This window comes from Bos javanicus, chromosome 12 (assembly GCF_032452875.1).
Source record: "Bos javanicus breed banteng chromosome 12, ARS-OSU_banteng_1.0, whole genome shotgun sequence".
Classification (NCBI taxonomy): domain Eukaryota; kingdom Metazoa; phylum Chordata; class Mammalia; order Artiodactyla; family Bovidae; genus Bos; species Bos javanicus.
In genome coordinates this window covers 71,964,119-71,982,173 of record NC_083879.1, presented here as the reverse complement: position 1 = coordinate 71,982,173, position 18,055 = coordinate 71,964,119, and the positions used below count along the sequence as shown (strand labels likewise).

The 18,055-nt window shown below is 44.0% G+C and overlaps 1 protein-coding gene across 3 annotated transcripts in view; it reads right to left on the bottom strand.

Moving 5' to 3' along the window:
- The window catches only part of LOC133258050 (ATP-binding cassette sub-family C member 4-like), a 334,436-nt gene extending 316,848 nt beyond the window's left edge, over positions 1 to 17,588 (bottom strand). For all 3 annotated transcript variants that reach the window (XM_061434384.1, XM_061434386.1, XM_061434387.1), the window contains exons 1-3: positions 14,528 to 17,588; positions 7,987 to 8,097; positions 7,318 to 7,438 (exon numbers count right to left, since the gene is read on the bottom strand). In XM_061434384.1, the coding sequence (XP_061290368.1) occupies positions 7,318 to 7,438; positions 7,987 to 8,097; positions 14,528 to 14,601 (306 nt within the window). In that variant the 5' untranslated portion in view covers positions 14,602 to 17,588. The remainder of the gene's footprint in view (positions 1 to 7,317; positions 7,439 to 7,986; positions 8,098 to 14,527) is intronic.
- Between the last annotated feature and the right edge of the window lie 467 nt (positions 17,589 to 18,055).

Here is an 18,055-nt window from a genome sequence, read left to right as displayed (position 1 = left end):
ATGGATAAAAATGATATGATGTCTTGAAACTGCTTTAAAATAATCTTGGGAAGTGAGGGTGAGTTTCAGATGAATCAAGACTGCTCACTATGGCAATTATTGAAGCTGACTTAGGGTGACATAGAGGCTTATTTCCCTTTACCCTTCTGAGTGCTTAGCTGAGGATCTCTGTAAGAAATGACAGAATAGCAGGACAAAATCAAACAGAAGTTTATTAACATGTATATTTCTGATACACATGCGAAATATCAAGAACTGAGTAACTCCCTGAGATGGCTCAAGCCATCACCTTAAATACCATCCCCAGCTAAAGACAAAAGAAAAGGTGATGGGGCACCTATGAGAGGTTAATAGGAAAAGCAGCTTAAACTACACTAGGGTTGGGTTTGCTATGCAGATTTCATTCTTCCTGAAGACTGTCCTTCAACAGGATTCTGCTGTGATTTAGAGCCATCCTTCTTTTTCTGGTACAGAGAGGGAGACACCTTTACAAATGGAGACTTCCTTTATCAGTGTAAATGTCCCTCAGAAGAATAACTTCTACTCTGTCTTCAGAGTTTCTCCTGTGTCTATTTCTGAAAAATAGAATCAACTCACGACAATCTTTCTGCCAGAGAGCCCTATTCTGGAGTGACACATTGTGTTACCTTTCATTCTGTTTTTGCATTTTTGAAATGTTCTTAAAAATCTACAGGAAATTAAAAACAAAACAACAACAACAAAAAAAACCACTATAGAAAGCAGTTGACAGAGGGGCCAGAGCTAGAAAAGCAGCTCCTCTTGGCTCTGAGCCTCGGTGGAGGCTGTGGAAGGAGAGGACAGAACACAGAGAACACGGGTCTAGCAGTCAGAGCACCACGCCTCAGAGACCAGGTCGGCCACCTGCGAGTCACATGACCCTGAGCCCATCGTGTGCCCTCCTGGGCCTCCGGGTCTTTATCTGTGAAAATATCTTGCCTTGCCTGCCTCGGAGGAACCCTGGGATAGCTAAATGAGATAGGACAGCTCAGAGAGCTCTGAAATCACCATAAAAACAAGGGTTTTTCATCACTTTTATTATTAGAAGTCCTGGTAAGAGATTTACTCTATTCTTATGGCAGAGCCTGGTTTCCAAAGGGCTTGGAGAACTCATTGTTGCTCACAGGTGGTCACAGTGGAATAAGAACTCTTGAGAAAAGCCATGTATAAAGCCAAATTTTCTAGACTGCAATTAAAGTTTCACTTCTAAGCAGATTGCTAAAATTTTTAACCATTATGAATGCAGTCTTTCAAAAAGAGTCTCCTACTTCCCTGACTACATAAAGAAAATGGATTGAAGGGGATGGAGGAAACAAGTGAAATAGGTGAGGGAACTTAAGAGGTACAAACTCCAAATTATAAAATAAGTAAAAGGGGACTGGGGACAAAAAATAAATATATAAAAGTTTAAAAAAATAAATTAATCACAGGATTATAATATACAACATAGGAAATATATTCAATAATATTGGAATAATTTTGCATGGTGACAGTTGGTAACTACACTTATCATGTACTGTATAAAATATTAAATCACTAATGATGTATACCAGAAACTAATATAACAGTGTAAGCCAATCATACTTCAATTTTAAAAAATTCTTTTAACTTTACATTAAAAACTTACATATGCTTAGAAAAAGAAAAGAAGGTGGATATAAAACCCTAATTTATAACTCAAGGTCATCACTGTGGGTATTACCAACACCTAATGGCTAACGCGATGCTCTCAGGAACCAGCAGGGCGCACACAGCAGGTCTGCTCTGCAGGTTCCTGTCCACTCTGCTCAAGGCCCCCTCCTCCTCTCCCTTGCTGTGTGGTCCTCAGTGGTTGCTCTCAGCCCGCAGTATCTCTGCCACCAGCAGCCACTCCTCACCCTCCTGGACTGGGCAAAGTGAGGGACACATGGAAGAAAGGGTTGGGGAATAAATGCAAAGTCCACTCAGCTCTCAGGGAACCAGCCATGAGTCGAGGCACAAAGCCCACTGTGGGACTCAGAGGATTCTGTTTACTTCCTGTCCATCAGCTGAGCTCCAAAGTGAAGGTTTACACACACATGGGCTTCCCCACAGCCTCCACCTGGACCAGAGACCATCAGCAAAAGTGGCTTCAAACAAAGGCCAAGTGTCCAGACAAGGCTGGGCCACATCTAAGGGTCCTAGGAAGAGGACATAACTCCCAGCTACTCCTCCCCTCTCAGGAGACTGGTAAACCCACTCCAGGTCTCTGAGGTCACCCCACTTACACACCAGCAATGGAAACCTCACCTCTCAGAGAGAAGCCCTGATGACCTGGGGAGGTGGTCTCTGTGTCTCTGGCCCAGGCAGAAACTTCACGCTCCTCTTCTCCACCCTGAGAGCCCTAGGTATGCGGAAACCTGTGTCCTCCCCACCTGCAGTCCCCATGGAGGTTCACACAGGGGCCAGGGTGCTGGGAACTCTCTGCCTGTTCTGTTCTAATTAGCATTGACCTGCAAGGGCTCCCCAGCCTGGTACCTGTTTCTCCAAGTGGTAGAGATACTCCACAGTTCTCATAGGACAGAGGTTTTCATATTTCAGAATCCTAAGAGCCTCACCCTGGACTGGTGTCACCCCGCTTTTTCCCACTGGTGCTGCCAGGAGTACCCGGGAGGCCCTGCTTGTGCTGTGGGTGGAAAGAGCACACTGCTTGGGATCATGGATGATCCACGGGGCTTTCTGTGCACTGGAGGAATTGAAAGAGGGCTGAAGATCTAAAAGGAAACATGTTTGTGTTTTAGAAAATCCTGGGATGAGTTTAGATGTTTCATTATCAAAAATATAAAGACCAACAAGCAGTACAGATAGATCACAACATGGAAATTTGCTTCATAAAATCAATTTAAATAACTAGTACTGCTACTGCTACTAGTAATAGTAGTACTACCACACAGATGAGCCCCTACATTCAAGGTCCTCTACTCCCCACTTCTCTGCCATGACCACCCAACAACCAATCTCCTAAAAGAGGGCCCCGGGCTCTACCAGCTGCCCCTTATGCAGCCCCAGGCCTGGCCTTCCTGGATCCCCAGCAGGAAGTATTACTGAGTCTGGAAAACTTTGAAGTCAACACTCCCAGCACCACAGTGGGGCGAATTCCCTCTCAGGAAGAACCCCAGATCCTGCGGCCTCTCCCTCTATGTCTGCTTCTCCCATGAACTGCCACAGCCAAGACCCAGGACTCATATTAGGATGGAATCCATTCGAGGCTTAGCAACTGCACCTAAGGAGCCGACAGCCCAGGACAGCAAGAAAACCCACATGGGCTATGCTTTGAGACCCACTTGCCTTCAAGCCTCTTTATCATCTGGTACCAAAGAGAAACTAGAGAACCAGGGACAGCAGAGAAAGATCTGCTGCAGGATATGATCCAATATTAAACCCAGAGGCCACTCATCCAACCAGGTACCTGGCATTAGTCACAAGTACACAGCAAGGCCCCAGGGTTTCCAGACAAGCAGAATTCATGAGAACTCACCCAGGACAGAAACCTGCATGGAGGGTACATGAGTTCTCCACAATTCATGGTGAAGCTGGAGCTCCTCCCCACGGGGGGCTCTGGCCTGGCTGACCTGGCCCATGGGGAGCGGGCAGCCCAGGGAAGGGAGTGATCTTGGGAGCTCTGGCAGCTCCAGCCCAGACACAGGACCCCAGGTTCTGTTCCACAGGAAGGGGATGATCTTTTCCTAGGAAAGCATTTATCATATGTGACCTGAGAAAGTCAACAATTATGCTGAGCAACTCTCAAATGTCTTATGTTATTCTGGGCTCCAGTCCAAATTTGAGTGAATAATAGTCGCTAGTCGTGTTTGACTCCTTGCGACCCCAAGGACTGGACACTGCCACGCTCCTCTGTTCGTGGAATTCTTCAGGAAAGAATACTGGAGTGAGCTGCCATTTTCTTCTCCAGGGTATCTTCCTGATGCAGGGATCAAACAAGGGTCTCCTGCACTGCAGGCAGATTCTTCTGAGTGCCAGGAAGTTCAGTTCAGTTCAGTTATTCAGTCGTGTCTGACTCTCCACGACCCCATGGACTGCACCATTCTTGGCCTCCCTTTCCGTCACCAACTCCTGGAGTTTACTCAAACTAATGTCCATTGAGTTCGTAATGCCATCCAGCCATCTCGTTTGCTGTCATCTCCATCTCCTCCCACCTTCAATCTTTCCCAGCATCAGGGTCTTTTCCAATGACTCAGTTCTTAGAATCAGGTACACAAAGTATTGGAGTTTCAGCTTTAGCATCAGCCAATGAATATTCAGGACTGATTTCCTTTAGGGTGGACTGGTTGCATCTCCTTGCAGTCCAAAGGACTCTCAAGAGTCTTCTTCAACACCACAGTTCAAAAGTATCAATTCTTTGGCACTCAGCTTTCTTGATAGTCCAACTCTCACATCCATACGTGACTACTGGAAAAACAATAGCTTTGACTAGACGGACCTTTGTTGCCAAAGTAATGTCTCTGCTTTTTGATATGCTGTCTAGGTTGGTCATAACTTTTCTTCCAAGGAGCAAGCATCTTTTAATTTCATGGCTGAAGTCACCATCAGCAGTGATTTTGGTTCATGTACTATTGAAGCATGTCTTGGAGAATTTTGAGCATTACTTTACTAGCATGTGAGATGACTGCAATTGTGTGGCAGTTTGAGCATTCATTGCCCTTGCCTCTCTTTGGGATTGGAATGAAAACTGACCTTTTCCAGTCCTGTAGCCACTGCTGAGTTTTCCAAATTTGTTAGCATATTGAGTGCAGCACTTTCACAGCATCATCTTTCAGGATTTGAAATAGCTCAACTGGAATTCCACCACCTCCACTAGATGTGTTCTTAGTGATGCTTCCTAAGGCCCACTTGACTTCACCTTCCAGCATGTCTGGCTCTAGGCATGTGATCACACCATTGTGATTATCTGGGTCATAAAGATCTATTTTGTATAGTTCCTCTATGTATGCTTGCAACCTCTTCTTAACATCTGCTTCTGTTAGATCTATACAATTTCTGTCCTTTATTGTGCCCATCTTTTTATGAAATGTTTCACTGGTATCTCTGATTTTCTTGATGAGATCTCTAGTCTTTCCCATTCTATTGCTTTCATCTCTTTCTTTGCATTGATCATTGAAGAATGCTTTCTTATCTTTCCTTGCTATTCTTTGGAACTCTGCATTCAAATGGGTGTATCTTTCCTTTTCTCCTTTGCCTTTAGCTTCTCTTCTCTTCACAGCTATTTGTAAAGCCTCCTCAGACAACCATTTTGCCTTCTTACATTTCTTTTTCTTGAGGATGGTCTTGGTCCCTGCCTCTTGTACAGTGTCACAAACCCCGGTCCATAATTCCTCAGGCACTCTGTCTATCAGATCTAATCCCTTGAATCTATTTCTCATGTCTACTGTATAATCTTAAGGGATTTGATTTAAGTCATACCTGAATGGTTTAGTGGTTTTCCCTACTTTCTTCAATTTAAGTCTGAATTTGGTAATAAGGAGTTCATGATCTGAGCCACAGTCAGCTCCTGGTCTTCTTTTGCTGATGGTATACAGCTTCTCCATTTTTGGTGGCAGAGAATATAATCAATCTGATTTCATATGGACTATCTGGTGATGTCCATGTGCAGAGTCTTCTCTTGTGTTGTTGGAAGAGGGTGTTTGCTATGACCAGTGTGTTTTCTTGGCAAAACTCTTTTAGCCTTTGCCCTGCTTCATTCTGTATTCCAAGGCCAAATTTTCCTGTTACCCCAGGAATCTCTTGACTTCCTACTTTTGCATTCCAGTTCCCTATAATGAAAAGGATATCTTCTTTGAGTGTTAGTTCTAGAAGGTCTTGTAGGTCTTCATAGAACCATTCAACTTCAGCTTCTTCAGCATTACCGTTTGGGGCATAGGCTTGGATTACTGTGATATTCAATGGTTTGCATTGGAAACGAACAGAGATTGCTCTGTCGTTATTGAGATTGCACCCAAGTACTGCATTTTGGACTCTTTTGTTGACTATGATGGCTACTCCTTTTCTTCTAAGGGATTCCTGCCCGCAGTAGTAGATATAATGGTCATCTGAGTTAAATTCACCCATTCCAGTTCATTTTAGTTTGCTGATTCCTAAAATGTCGATGTTCACTCTTGCCATCTCCTGTTTGACCACTTCCAATTTGCCTTGATTCATGGACCTAACATTCCAAGTTCCTATGCAATATTGCTCTTTATAGCATTGGACTTTACTTTCATCACCAGTCACATCCACAACTGGGTATTGTTTTTGCTTTGGCTCAATCTCTTCATTATTTCTGGAGTTATTTCTCCACTGATCTCCAGTAGCATATTGGGCACCTACCAACCCGAGGAGTTCATCTTTCAGTATCCTATCTTTTTGCCTTTTCATACTGTTCATGGGGCTCTCAAGGCAAGAATACTGAAGTGGCTTGCCATTCCCTTCTCCAGTGGACCACATTTTGTCAGAACTCTCGTCCAGGGAAGCCTACTATTAGGAGACATTTCTAAGTATAAAGACAAGTCAACTTAAAAAGTATCCTCAGTACATGTTTCACTTTGTCTTACAATCTATAGATAATACATTAGAATATGTAATGAATCCATACAACTTTTCCAAAGGAATACCCAAGACAGAAGTAGCAATAAAGTTATAAATGACAGTCATCAATCAGATGAAATAATTTAGATGAAGCTTGTCTCTCTCAAAGAGATGGGGACTGATAAAATGGTAAGGAATGAAATACAATTTGCTTTTAACTTTGTATGAAAAATAATGTTCAGTTCCATGTTGTTGAACATAGGTCTGTTGTTGCCACATAAATCCTCTACTTCAAATTACTGTCTGAACGCTTTATTAAAACTCTGCTTCTGGCCTTTGTTTTGGAATCTGTTACCATCTGTTGCCATCTCTTGATCGCTGTTCTCTGAAGTTTACTTCCTCCAAACCACAGGACACATATTCCCTGAGGTTGTAAGATCTTCTTTTGGTCAAGGGTCACTCAACATTTATATTGAGCACCAAAAACATCCTAACATGGCATAAAATATCTTTCCAGTGCTGCTCTCCTTCCATTACACCATGTTTTAATCACTTAAAAGAAAAATAGTAATCTCCAGAGGTCAAGTCCTTTAAGAATCTGTCTATTCTAAAGATAAATACAACTGCTGATCTACATTATGATTCCTAGATGAGATTTACCCTTAGATCTTAAACCACTGTCCTCGCCCCGCCTCAGTCCATCCATCTCAGGACTGACACAGGTACACTGAAATGCAAAGCACTGTATGGAACAGCTTTTACCTCAAGAAATGTTAACATTCCCAAAACTAAGTAGGATTTTCCATAACACTTTACGATTGCTTTCATTAAAGAAGGCTTCTGCTCATCTTTCTGGGCTCTCAACACTTCTTGATCCCAGTACCTGTGAAGAAAGACAAAGCACAATAAGGAACAGCCCTGCCATAGGAAAACAGGGGAGGGATAGAGCAGAGGACAAGCCTTCACTACAGGGCGCTCCGTGGCTGCCCATAGATGCTGGCTAACTGCTCACAGGGCTCCCGAAAGATGAGCAGTGCAGACACTGAAGCACCAGGAAAAGAACCAGACCAGGTCTTCAGAGAAAAGTCCCAGATTCTAGAAACAAATTCCTGCTAAGCTTTGTTGAACTCACAGGTCATGAGCAGCTCAGAAGGGCAGACACTGTCTTCCAGGCACCCCACCTCTGGAGACAGAGCTTGGCCTCCAGGGCCATGGCTGTGGGCTCCCTCCACATCCATTCACACAGGGAACACAGGCTCCGCCAGCCTCCAAAGTGAGCTAAGCCTGGGGTCAGCATGAAGGGCTGAGGCTTCAGTGTCAGGGAAGGAGGCTCAAAGACCCAGGAGGGAGCAAAGGCCCCTCCCCACAAGCCTTTAGGCCCATAGAGAAATTTTCGCTCTTCTAACCATACTCCCTCCTGCCTGTGCTCACCCTTGCAGCTCTTCTCCAAGGAGCTGGGAGCGATCTTCTGGAAGCACTGGGTACATGTCATCTTCTTCTAATTTCCGTTTATGACTAATTTTAAATAAGGGGTTTAGCCACCTGTTAAACATTAAAAGGAGAGTGATATATATTCAAATTACATATCTTTAATTAGAATCCTATATTCATGGACATTGTTTAAAAAAAGTCTACATTTTAACTATATAAAGATGTAGGGAGAAAATTATACATATGCTTACAAACACATATATCAGGGTGTCAATAAGTCGCTCTGACTTACACAGAATATAACTTAACTAAAATACCCTGTTTGTGGTCTACTGAACATACATTGTACATACTTTAATTATTAAGAAAAATACATTTAGAAGTCAAAATAATGTTACATTGGTTCAGGAGCACAGAATAGAGCTGAATGGCCATGGTGGATAAGGCTGTAGATACGTTCCTATATTACCAAGCACTTAAATTTTCTGACCTGTATCAGACTCAAGGATTTTGCTGTTGTTTTTTAATGGCTAAGTCGTGTCTGACTGGTTTTGTGACCCCATGGACTGCGGCCCTCCAGACTCCTCTGTCCATGGGATTTCCCAGTCAAGGACACTGGAGTGGGTTGCCATTTCCTTCTCCAGGGGATCTTCTTGGCTCAGGGATCAAACCCGTGTCTCCTGCACTGGCAGGTGGATTCTTTACCACTGAGCCACCAGGGAAGCCCACCAGACTCAAGAATGCCTCAGTCACATTCACATAAGATGCAACCTTGTGGTCTCAAGACCTCCTTAGTTCAGCTAATAACACAAAGGAAATTTTACAGGGAATCATGTTACAATACACCACCCTGAGTCCAACCGGCTCTGGACCCTGACCTCCTTACAGCCCTGTCAGACTCCCCTCACATGAGCCTCTTTCTGACCCTGACCCTCTGAAGATGTCCTAACTTTCCAAATAAAATGAATACATTGATTTTTCTTATAGTCCTCTCTATAATTGAAGCAGACATTGCTAGACAGTGTAAGACTTTTTTTAATTTCAATTTTTAATTCCTTTTTTAATTTCAATTTTTCTCTTCTCAAGTAAGCATCTCACTCTGTGCTCCAATTTCCAGGCATTCAGAGAAATCCCTTCCTGGTCTGGAAGGTCATAAAACATTCAGACCCAGGACAAGACAATTATTAACTGCTGTCCAGTTTATCAAGAGAAACCTCCAAGAAGACCATTAGCACTTAAAGCATACATTTGGTCCCTAAATAATGGTCTGGGGTCTTGAGAAAGGGTCGAGGGCTGGCGTTGCAATGTCTAGAGAAACTGAGAAACTGGTGGATCCAAGAAAGCCATAAAATCGACAAACTGGACATTGTGACATTTACATTAATTGGTCAAAAATGACGTATATTGAAGTCATGAATCAACCCAAAATGTATAGATCAATACTAGAAAAGATATAAAACTGCTATAATCCTTGCCTTTGGGGGGCCCTTCACCCCCTTTCAGAGTCTATGCAGAGGACTTTATATCCTATCTTCTAAAATAAACTTTGCCTCTGTGTTTGCGAGTTTCCCAAAATTCAGTCTTAGGCTTCGTGAACAGAACTCTGGTTTCACATTTCATTACCACTTCCTGGCCAATTAATTTCTTTTCAAATGTAACACAAGACTTTCATAAGGGCTGAAATTTTACTGACTGTGGGGTCTGCCACCTTCAGCCTCAATCAGGGAATAAATATAGCCCCCATACTTTCAGGAAACTCCACTAACATCTGAGAACATAACCAAACTACTGTTCAGTCCCTTCATGCCCAGGCTTCTGCCCAGGAACATCAAGATTACCCCCATTGCCACCCCACCCCAGCAAAGGAGTATGTGTTAGTCAAATCCCTATTTTCTTGGGACCCAACCAATATTTCCGATGAGCCCTCCACCTACAGACATGACCGACTCTAGATACTGACCATGCCCAAGGGCTCTGGGAACAAGATCATACCAAAACTGGGGGGGTCTGGTCTGTGGCAGCAGTATCCTGGATGGAAGGGCACCACCATTAGTCTAAACATGATTCAAGAAAACCCAAACACAGTGTGCCCCTGAGGGTCCTCGAGGCCCCTGGGGCAAGGACCACCCACATTGGGCCATCAACTGTCTCCAAGAAAACTCTACTAGTGGATACTGGGCTATAAGAGGTCCACACCCCAATCCAGGTCACATTCAGATTTCAATTACACTCACCCCACCTCCCATCTAACTGGAGCCATTCATCTAGTCAGGAGGGAGCTGGACTGGACTGGTAATGGAAGGAGTTGTCGCCCCTGTAGCATCCTTGGTGAGCCTAGCAACGAGGAACAATTTATAAAGCCAAAGCTACTAAAAAAAACAAAAATAACAAAAAAGGGCCCAGGCCACTCGAACATTGGCCTGAGCAACTAAAGAACCCAGCCCTAACTTTAGAAAGATGAAATTTTCACTGGGCCTCTGGTCCACATGACAACGACCACTGCATAGCTCCTGATTACCTTCTGGCTGATCAAGGAGGAGTTTGTGCCCTTGCAACTAGTTCCTGTTGTTTCTATGTTAACATGAGTGGTCAAGTAGAAGACGGTGTAATCTGACTGTTAGAGAAGGCTGCTTGCAGACAGAGAAGGACGAATATCATATGATATTGCTTATATGTGGAATGCAAGTAAAGGCTGTAAATGAAGTCTTTAAAAAATAGACTTAGAGTCACAGATGTAGGAAAAAAAAAAAAGCGATGGTTACCAGAGGGTGACAGGAGGGACAAATTGGGACACTGGGATTGACATACACACACTATAATATATAAAACAGATAACTAAGAAGGACCTACTGTATAGCACAGAGAACTCTATTCTATACTTTGTAATGGCCTACATAGGAAAAGAATTTAAAAAAGACTGTGTATATGTATAAGAGATTCACTTTGCTGTAGAGCAGAAACTAACACAACATTGTTAATCAACTATACTCCAATAAAAATTCAAAGAGAAAGTCGCTTGATCCAATACTCAGAATAAGAAGGGCCCTGACTGAACAAATCTGGGACAGTATCAAAAGGGTAATCTCAGCTTCCTGGGCTTCTGCCATTCTTAGGACCCCTTACAATTATTCTCCTCCTGCTTTTTGGTCTGTGTATCCCCAACTGCCTCGTTAGTTTTATCTGGTCTTTATCTGGATGTGAGAATTGGGACTTTAGCCAGGTGACAATCATATTTATTTTAGCTACCCACTCCAGTATTCTTGCTTGGAGAATCCCATGGAGAGAAGAGCCTGGCAGGCTACAGTCCATGGGGTCACGAAAAGTTGGATATGACTGAGTGACTAACTCTTTCACTTTCACTTCCTGTTTTTGTCTGAGTCTCAGGCTCAAATGAGGAAGTTACAGAGAAAAAAACTGGTTAGAACTAGCTAGGCCCAAAATTGGAGAAGGAAATGGCAAACCACTGCAGTATTCTTGCCTGGGGATTTCCACAGACAGAGGACCTGCAGGGCTACATTCCACGGGATCGCAAAGAGTTGGACACGACTAAGCGACTAACTTTCACTTTCAGGTCCAAAATGGTGAAAAATCTAACCTCCCCTAGACCCTGAGCCTCATTTATGCATTCGCTGTAATATATTAGTATGCTAAATGGCACACTCACCAGTGCCGTGACAGCTGACCATGGTCATGACACAACCCACACAAGGACTAAAAATGAACATTTCCTCAATTTTAGGTCCAAACCACACCCTTATTCTCAGATAAGTCATGAATATTCCTCCCTCTCTTGATTCAATTTCCTTGCTTTTCAGTTCAGTTCAGTTAGTCGCTCAGTCGTGTCCGACTCTTTGTGACTCCATGAATCGCAGCACGCCAGGCATCCCTGTCCATCACCAACTCCTGGAGTTCACCCAGACTCACGTCCATCGAGTCAGCGATGCCATCCAGCCATCTCATCCTCTGTCGTGCCCTTCTCCTCCTGCCCCCAATCCCTCCCAGCATCAGAGTCTTTTCCAATGAGTCATCTCTTCACATGAGGTGGCCAAAGTACTGGAGTTTCAGCTTTAGCATCATTCCTTCCAAAGAAATCCCAGGTAAAATTCCAAGGTAAAATCCTTGCTTTTACCTTGACCCAAATTGGGTTGAGAAGTTGATTTGTGAACTAAGCTCTCGCTTCTCCATTCTTTGGTCATTGAATAAAACTTGTGCTGTCCCAGTCTCACCATCAATTTAGTTATTGGCTTTTGGAATCTGAGTGGAAAAGCAACCTCTTCAGCCAAGAAAAGGGGTCTTAGCCTGGGCTCAGAGCCCAGCACACGGTGGGAGACCAATTTGGTGACATCAGTTACATATACAAGGAACACCGTCTTCAGAGCCAGATTGCTTGACTTGGGATCCTGCTCCATTACTTACTGGCTGTGTGGCGGTAAGCGACTTACTCAACCTCTCTGCTTCAGTGCCTTCAGGTATAAAATAAGCGGTAATAGTGCCTTTCCCTCCAGCAGGAAAACTGGAAATGGGTGCCTACCCAAATCAATGAAAAGTCCTCACCTTCCCATTTCCAGGCACATACACTTTGAAAATTCACAAACAGAAGGCGTTTGGAAAGTTCCTTGCCTGGACAATTTTTTTCTACCTTATTGTTTACAGTAACCACACCCATTTTCCTTCTTCTAGGCCCCTCTTTCCTTAAGGGCCACCAAATGGCCAGGAGATGAAGCTACACACACTAAATACACCACCATCAAAACAAGCATAGGAGCTCCCAATCCCTGGAGATCCCCCGGGCTGTCCCATAAAAGAAGGAAATACTAGAAATTTGGGAAATATAAATGGGTTAGGGTCCAGAAATAAAACAACTAGTAATCATCCAAGTGTGATTAAAGCCCAAAGGTTCAGGACCACATAGTTAGTGGCCCAGCTACCACATGGAACACTTCAGTTAAGAGCTGCAACTCTCTGAGCTGTTTTTCATCTGTGTGTTTCCTCTGGGCTCAGGGACCCTTCAGTGGTTTCAGGACCAAATGATTCCTGGGCAGGATCACCTGCATCAAGACCATGTACTGCTTCTCTGAAGGCTAGAGATTGGGAAAGACCTCACAGGCTTCAGGGACCCTATCCCCAGAGTGATCCCCAAAGGTGGAAGTGGAGATATCCACAATAAGGAAAGGGGCTGATCAAATAAATCCTCCAGTTCTGACTGTGTCTCCCAGGCAAAAGCAAAACATGTTCAAGAATAGTGTTCCCAATCATTAAATAAAAAAACCTTTCATTTTTTTACCCACATGAAATTTGTCACAACTGGGAACCAGGTTATACAGTGAGAGCCACACAGGGAGAAAGGGAAAGGGAAAGAAATACATGGTCATAGACATGGGGGCAGAGGGAACCCAGTGGAGCTGGAACACACTGTCGCAAAGGGCATGTGGGAAAAGGTGGGGACATTACTGAAAGATGGCAAAGAAGGTGGAGCACTGAAGAACTGTGGTGCTGGAGAAGATTTCTGAGAGTCCCTTGGACAGCAAGGAGATCAAACCAGTCAATCTTAAAGGAAATCAACCATGAATATTCTTTGGAAGGACTGATGATGAAGCTGAAACTCCAGTATTTTGGTCATCTGATGCAAACAGATGACTCACTGGAAAAGGGTCTGATGCTGGGAAAGGTTAAGGGCAAGAGAAGAGGGTGTCAGAGAATGAGATATATAGATGACATCACAGATGCAATGGACATGAACTTGGGCAAACTCCGGAGACGGTGAGGGACAGAGACCGGCAGTGCTGCCATCTGCTGCTGCTAAGTCGCTTCAGTCCTGTCCAACTCTGTGCGACCCCATAGATGGCAGCCCATCAGGCTCCCTCGTCCCTGGGATTCTCCAGGCAAGAACACTGGAGTGGGTTGCCATTTTCTTCTCTGATGCATGAAAGTGAAAAGTGAAAGTGAAGTCGGGACCCCATGGACTGCAGCCTACCAGGCTCCTCTGTCCATGGGATTTTCCAGGCAAGAGTACTGGAGTGGGGTGCCATTGCCTTCTCCGAGTGCTGCCATCACGGGGTTGCAAAGAGTTGGACAGGACTGAACGACTGAACAACAACGGTCCAGGGCACTATTCGATAAAGGAAGTTGTTCATAAGCTGCTTGCTTGGGGCTGGGGACGCGGGTAGGGGATGGGGGTACGACGCTTCAGTTCAGAACTGGGAATTCCTGAGCAGTTCAGGGGAAGCCTGTAAGAGTAGAGGCGGGTGTTCAGTGCATTTTCCCTCTGGGCTGTGATTCCCCCTAGGCAGCCTTCCAGCTTCCTGTTTTCTGGCTCTGGAGGGGCTGCCAGCGGCAAGGCACGGAGACCCTGTATCTCCGCCACCAGGTCACCGGGTCCCCTCCCCACCCCTGCTCCCCACTTCCTTGCCCAGTCGTGCTCCGCCTTCCCAGAGTGCAGAGGGGGAGCAGGACAGCATTGGGAGGGTCCACACTTGTTTTCGAAAGGCGCGGCAGCGGAGGGCGCCGTGACTACCGCGTATCACGGCCGGGGAGCGCTCACCAGAAGAACAGGTGCGAGCAGAGGTTCGCTTTCTGCAGCGGGTTGGGCTTCACCTTCGGGTACAGCGGCGGCATAGTGCCGGCCCGGGCGGGCGTGGAGCGGCGCTGCGCTGCTCTGACCTCGGTGAGGCTCCCGCTGCTCCTGGAGGCGACCGCGGGGATGTTGGAGACCAGGCCGCCTTCGGGGTCTGCTGGGCGGGCCCTGAGAACCACAGGCTGCTGGGGGTGGAGCACCCACCACCCGCCAGGTCTCCGCCTCCCGGGACTGCACAACCTCCCGCGTCGCCTCCGAGTCACCGGCTCTGCGCTGCTGTCACGGCCCTGGGAGAAGTAGGGCCGTGTGTGTGGGGCTGCAGGACGAAGAGGCCGTCAGGCCAAAGCTTCCAAAAGCTGCAAGCAAGTGGGAGGCAAGGCCCCGGCTCTTTGATGGAGGAGGGTAGGCAGACCGGACAGCACAAACAAACCAGCTCCAAGGATCCCACCTGGCTGCAAACTCTGCTGAAACTCCTATTCTGAGCCCAGAGGCTCACCCAGAAGGCGAAGAGGGGAGGCTCAGGCTCTGCCCTCCTCTGCTGCTCCGAAGCTCCTCATGGGCTGCAGGGAAGGCCTGGAGAAAGCTGGCAGAAGGCATGATCAGCCCATGTGAGATGTCCTGTGGCATCTCACACGTTGCATTATGAGGGAACCTCTATGAGCTTTTTGTTGCCCTCTTAGATTGGGAAAGGGGAGTCTGGGGGGAGAAAAACTGCCTCCTAATTTCTTTCATCATGCTTTCAAAACTTAGATAAGTAAGGGTGACATATGTCACAAAATACATTTCTGGGGACCTTACCTCAGTTTCAACTCTAACAATGTCCTGGTCAGGAAGGTATTATCCCTATCCTACAGATGAGAAAGGTGAGGCTCAAGGACAGCCCTTGTCCAAGGTCTTGTCCAAGTTTGGGGTTCAGCATGATTGTCTCACTGGTACATGGATAGTGTGTGTGAAAAGTGCCTAGAATATGCTGTGTGAATGAATGAATGACTGCAGGACTGAATGAACAAAATCTTAGGCTCCTACTCAGAAGTGTTTAGTTACCAGCTCAACAGGTTCTCTTCCCTTCTACTCTAAATGAAGAAATATCAAAATGTAGGTACTTTCAACAAGATCACCATATTATTCTTTAATAATTTCTTATATACCTTGGCTAAGATTGGTGTTATTAATGATGGCTTTTAGCTTCAGTTATGCAAGATGAAAAGGTAAGTTCTAGAACACTGGTGTACAGCAATGTGATAATATTGCTGTGTACCTTTAATTTGCTTAAAGAGTAGTAGTTCTCAACATAAAAAAAGAAAAAAAAAAGACAGAAAAATGGAAAAAGTGTGAAGTAATGGACATGTTGATTGGCTTGGTTGTGATAGCTTATGGTGAATGGCGTCAAATTTGTGATCGCCAAAGTAGAAGATTTAGCTTCGGGACCAGGGACCAGGCTTGATCACTCAAGAGCTTTTGGGTAGCAGAGTTTTATTAAACGGACAGAGAAATCTTCTGACATAGACATCAGAAGGGGGACGGGTGCGGGGGATGGAGAGTGCCCCACTGGGTAGTCTTACCAAGGCCTTATATATTTTACTAGACCCACTCCCACAACACACATTGGAAGATGACAGGATTAGTCAGAAAGTTCTCAAGAAGGAGAAACATGTCCTGGAGCAAGCTACATTGTTATATTGACTACCACAAAGTGATGTCGGAAAAAAAAGTTTGTCATTTTCTCCTTGAGAGCCCCAGACCCCTTTCTTCTTCTTGAGGGCTCCAGACCCCTTTTTCCTCCTCGGGGACCCTGGACTTCTTAACAACCTACCTAGGAATTGACTCTCTCAGTTGTGATGAATATTTCACAATGTATATGTAAATCAAGTCAACATGTTGAACATCTAAATATATATACTATTTGTCAATTATACCTTAATGCCAGAGGGGAGATTGATTTTAAAGAAACCTTTAATGTATTCAGACTTTTTTTTACGAGTCAAACATATAAGAATGGCAAGGTGTTGATAATTTTGTATTGATGGGCATGATGAGAATTTATTATACCATTTTATTGATATTTCATGCATGTTTGAAATTTTCTGTTGCAAAAAAGAAGAATGATTAGAGCTGAAAATTTTAATTTTTCAATTACCTACCTTTTTTGTGTTAGCTGTCTCTCACATAATGCAATCCACAATGTATGGTACCAGATTTGTCCTGATTTACAGTCGTCTTTTACATTCTCTACATTTTCCAGTGTTGTAAACACTCAGCAACTAGTTCTACTTCAAAAATAAAGGAATTGGTTGCTGCAGTTGGAAGTCTGTCAGACTGCCTTAGACTGTTCCATCTGGTCCCCACAACTATCTCAGGACCATAATTAGCCATCTCCAAACTGAAAAATACATTCAGTCCCTTTAGCTTCTGCTGTCTTTTTATTTGTTTTTTTGTTTTTTTTTTTTTAACTAAGATCTTTTGAAACTTCTTAGTATCCTCTTCTGGACATAAAATCCTTGAATGTGATCTAATTCATGAAAAGAAATCATCCTCACATTTCAGAACTTTGTTACTAGTAATGAATTACTTCTGTCACTTCCCACTGGCTCTCAGACATACTTGCATTATGACACTTTTACAGAGAGTTCTGGTATAAAAACTTAAACAAAACTCCTTATTTTCTGCCAATATATTCTATGTGATCTCCCTTTAAGATGTTATAATAATAATGGAACCTTGAGTTATTTTGTTTTCAGTTCATCGGAAACACTAGTCCATTACTGAGATGAGTTGTCCAGAAACTGTTGAGAGTTGATAAAGATGTCCTGGGAAAAGAATATACCTAAAAAATTGAAATTTCTATTTTCATTAGGCTCACAATCTAGAAAAAGAGTAGGTAAAAAGGAAATTTCAGCAAAAGAATAAAAAATAATAAAATAACACAAACACATTCATTCTTACCCTGATAAATTAAGGATGTTTTGTGATGCTGCTGGCGCTGACACATATTCACCCTGCAAATGTTTTTCAGCGAAATACAGAGGCCTAATAGTCATTAAAAAAAAAAAAAAAAAAACAGAAAAACCAGAATACCCCATCCTAATGAAGGCAAAGTCTGATAGGCACTGTAGTATATTATTGGCAAAATATAAATTAGAATCGTTTTTTTCACAAAATAATCTAACAATATTTATTTTTAAGAGCCTTAAAAATGTTCATTCTTTGCGACTCAATAAGATTTCCACTTTGAAGATGAAGAAGATAAAAAGTCAGCTATAGCCAGCTATTTATGTACAAATACTCAAACAGTAAATAATCTTCCTGCAATGCAGGAGACCAGGATTCAATACCTGGATCAGGAAGGTCTCGTGGAGAAGGAAATGGCAACCAACTCCAGGAAGTACTCTTGCCTGGAGAATTCCATGGACAGAGGAACCTGGCAGGGTATAGTTCATGGGATCACAGAGTCGGACATGACTGAGCGACTAACTCTCACTTTCATGTTTCTCAGAG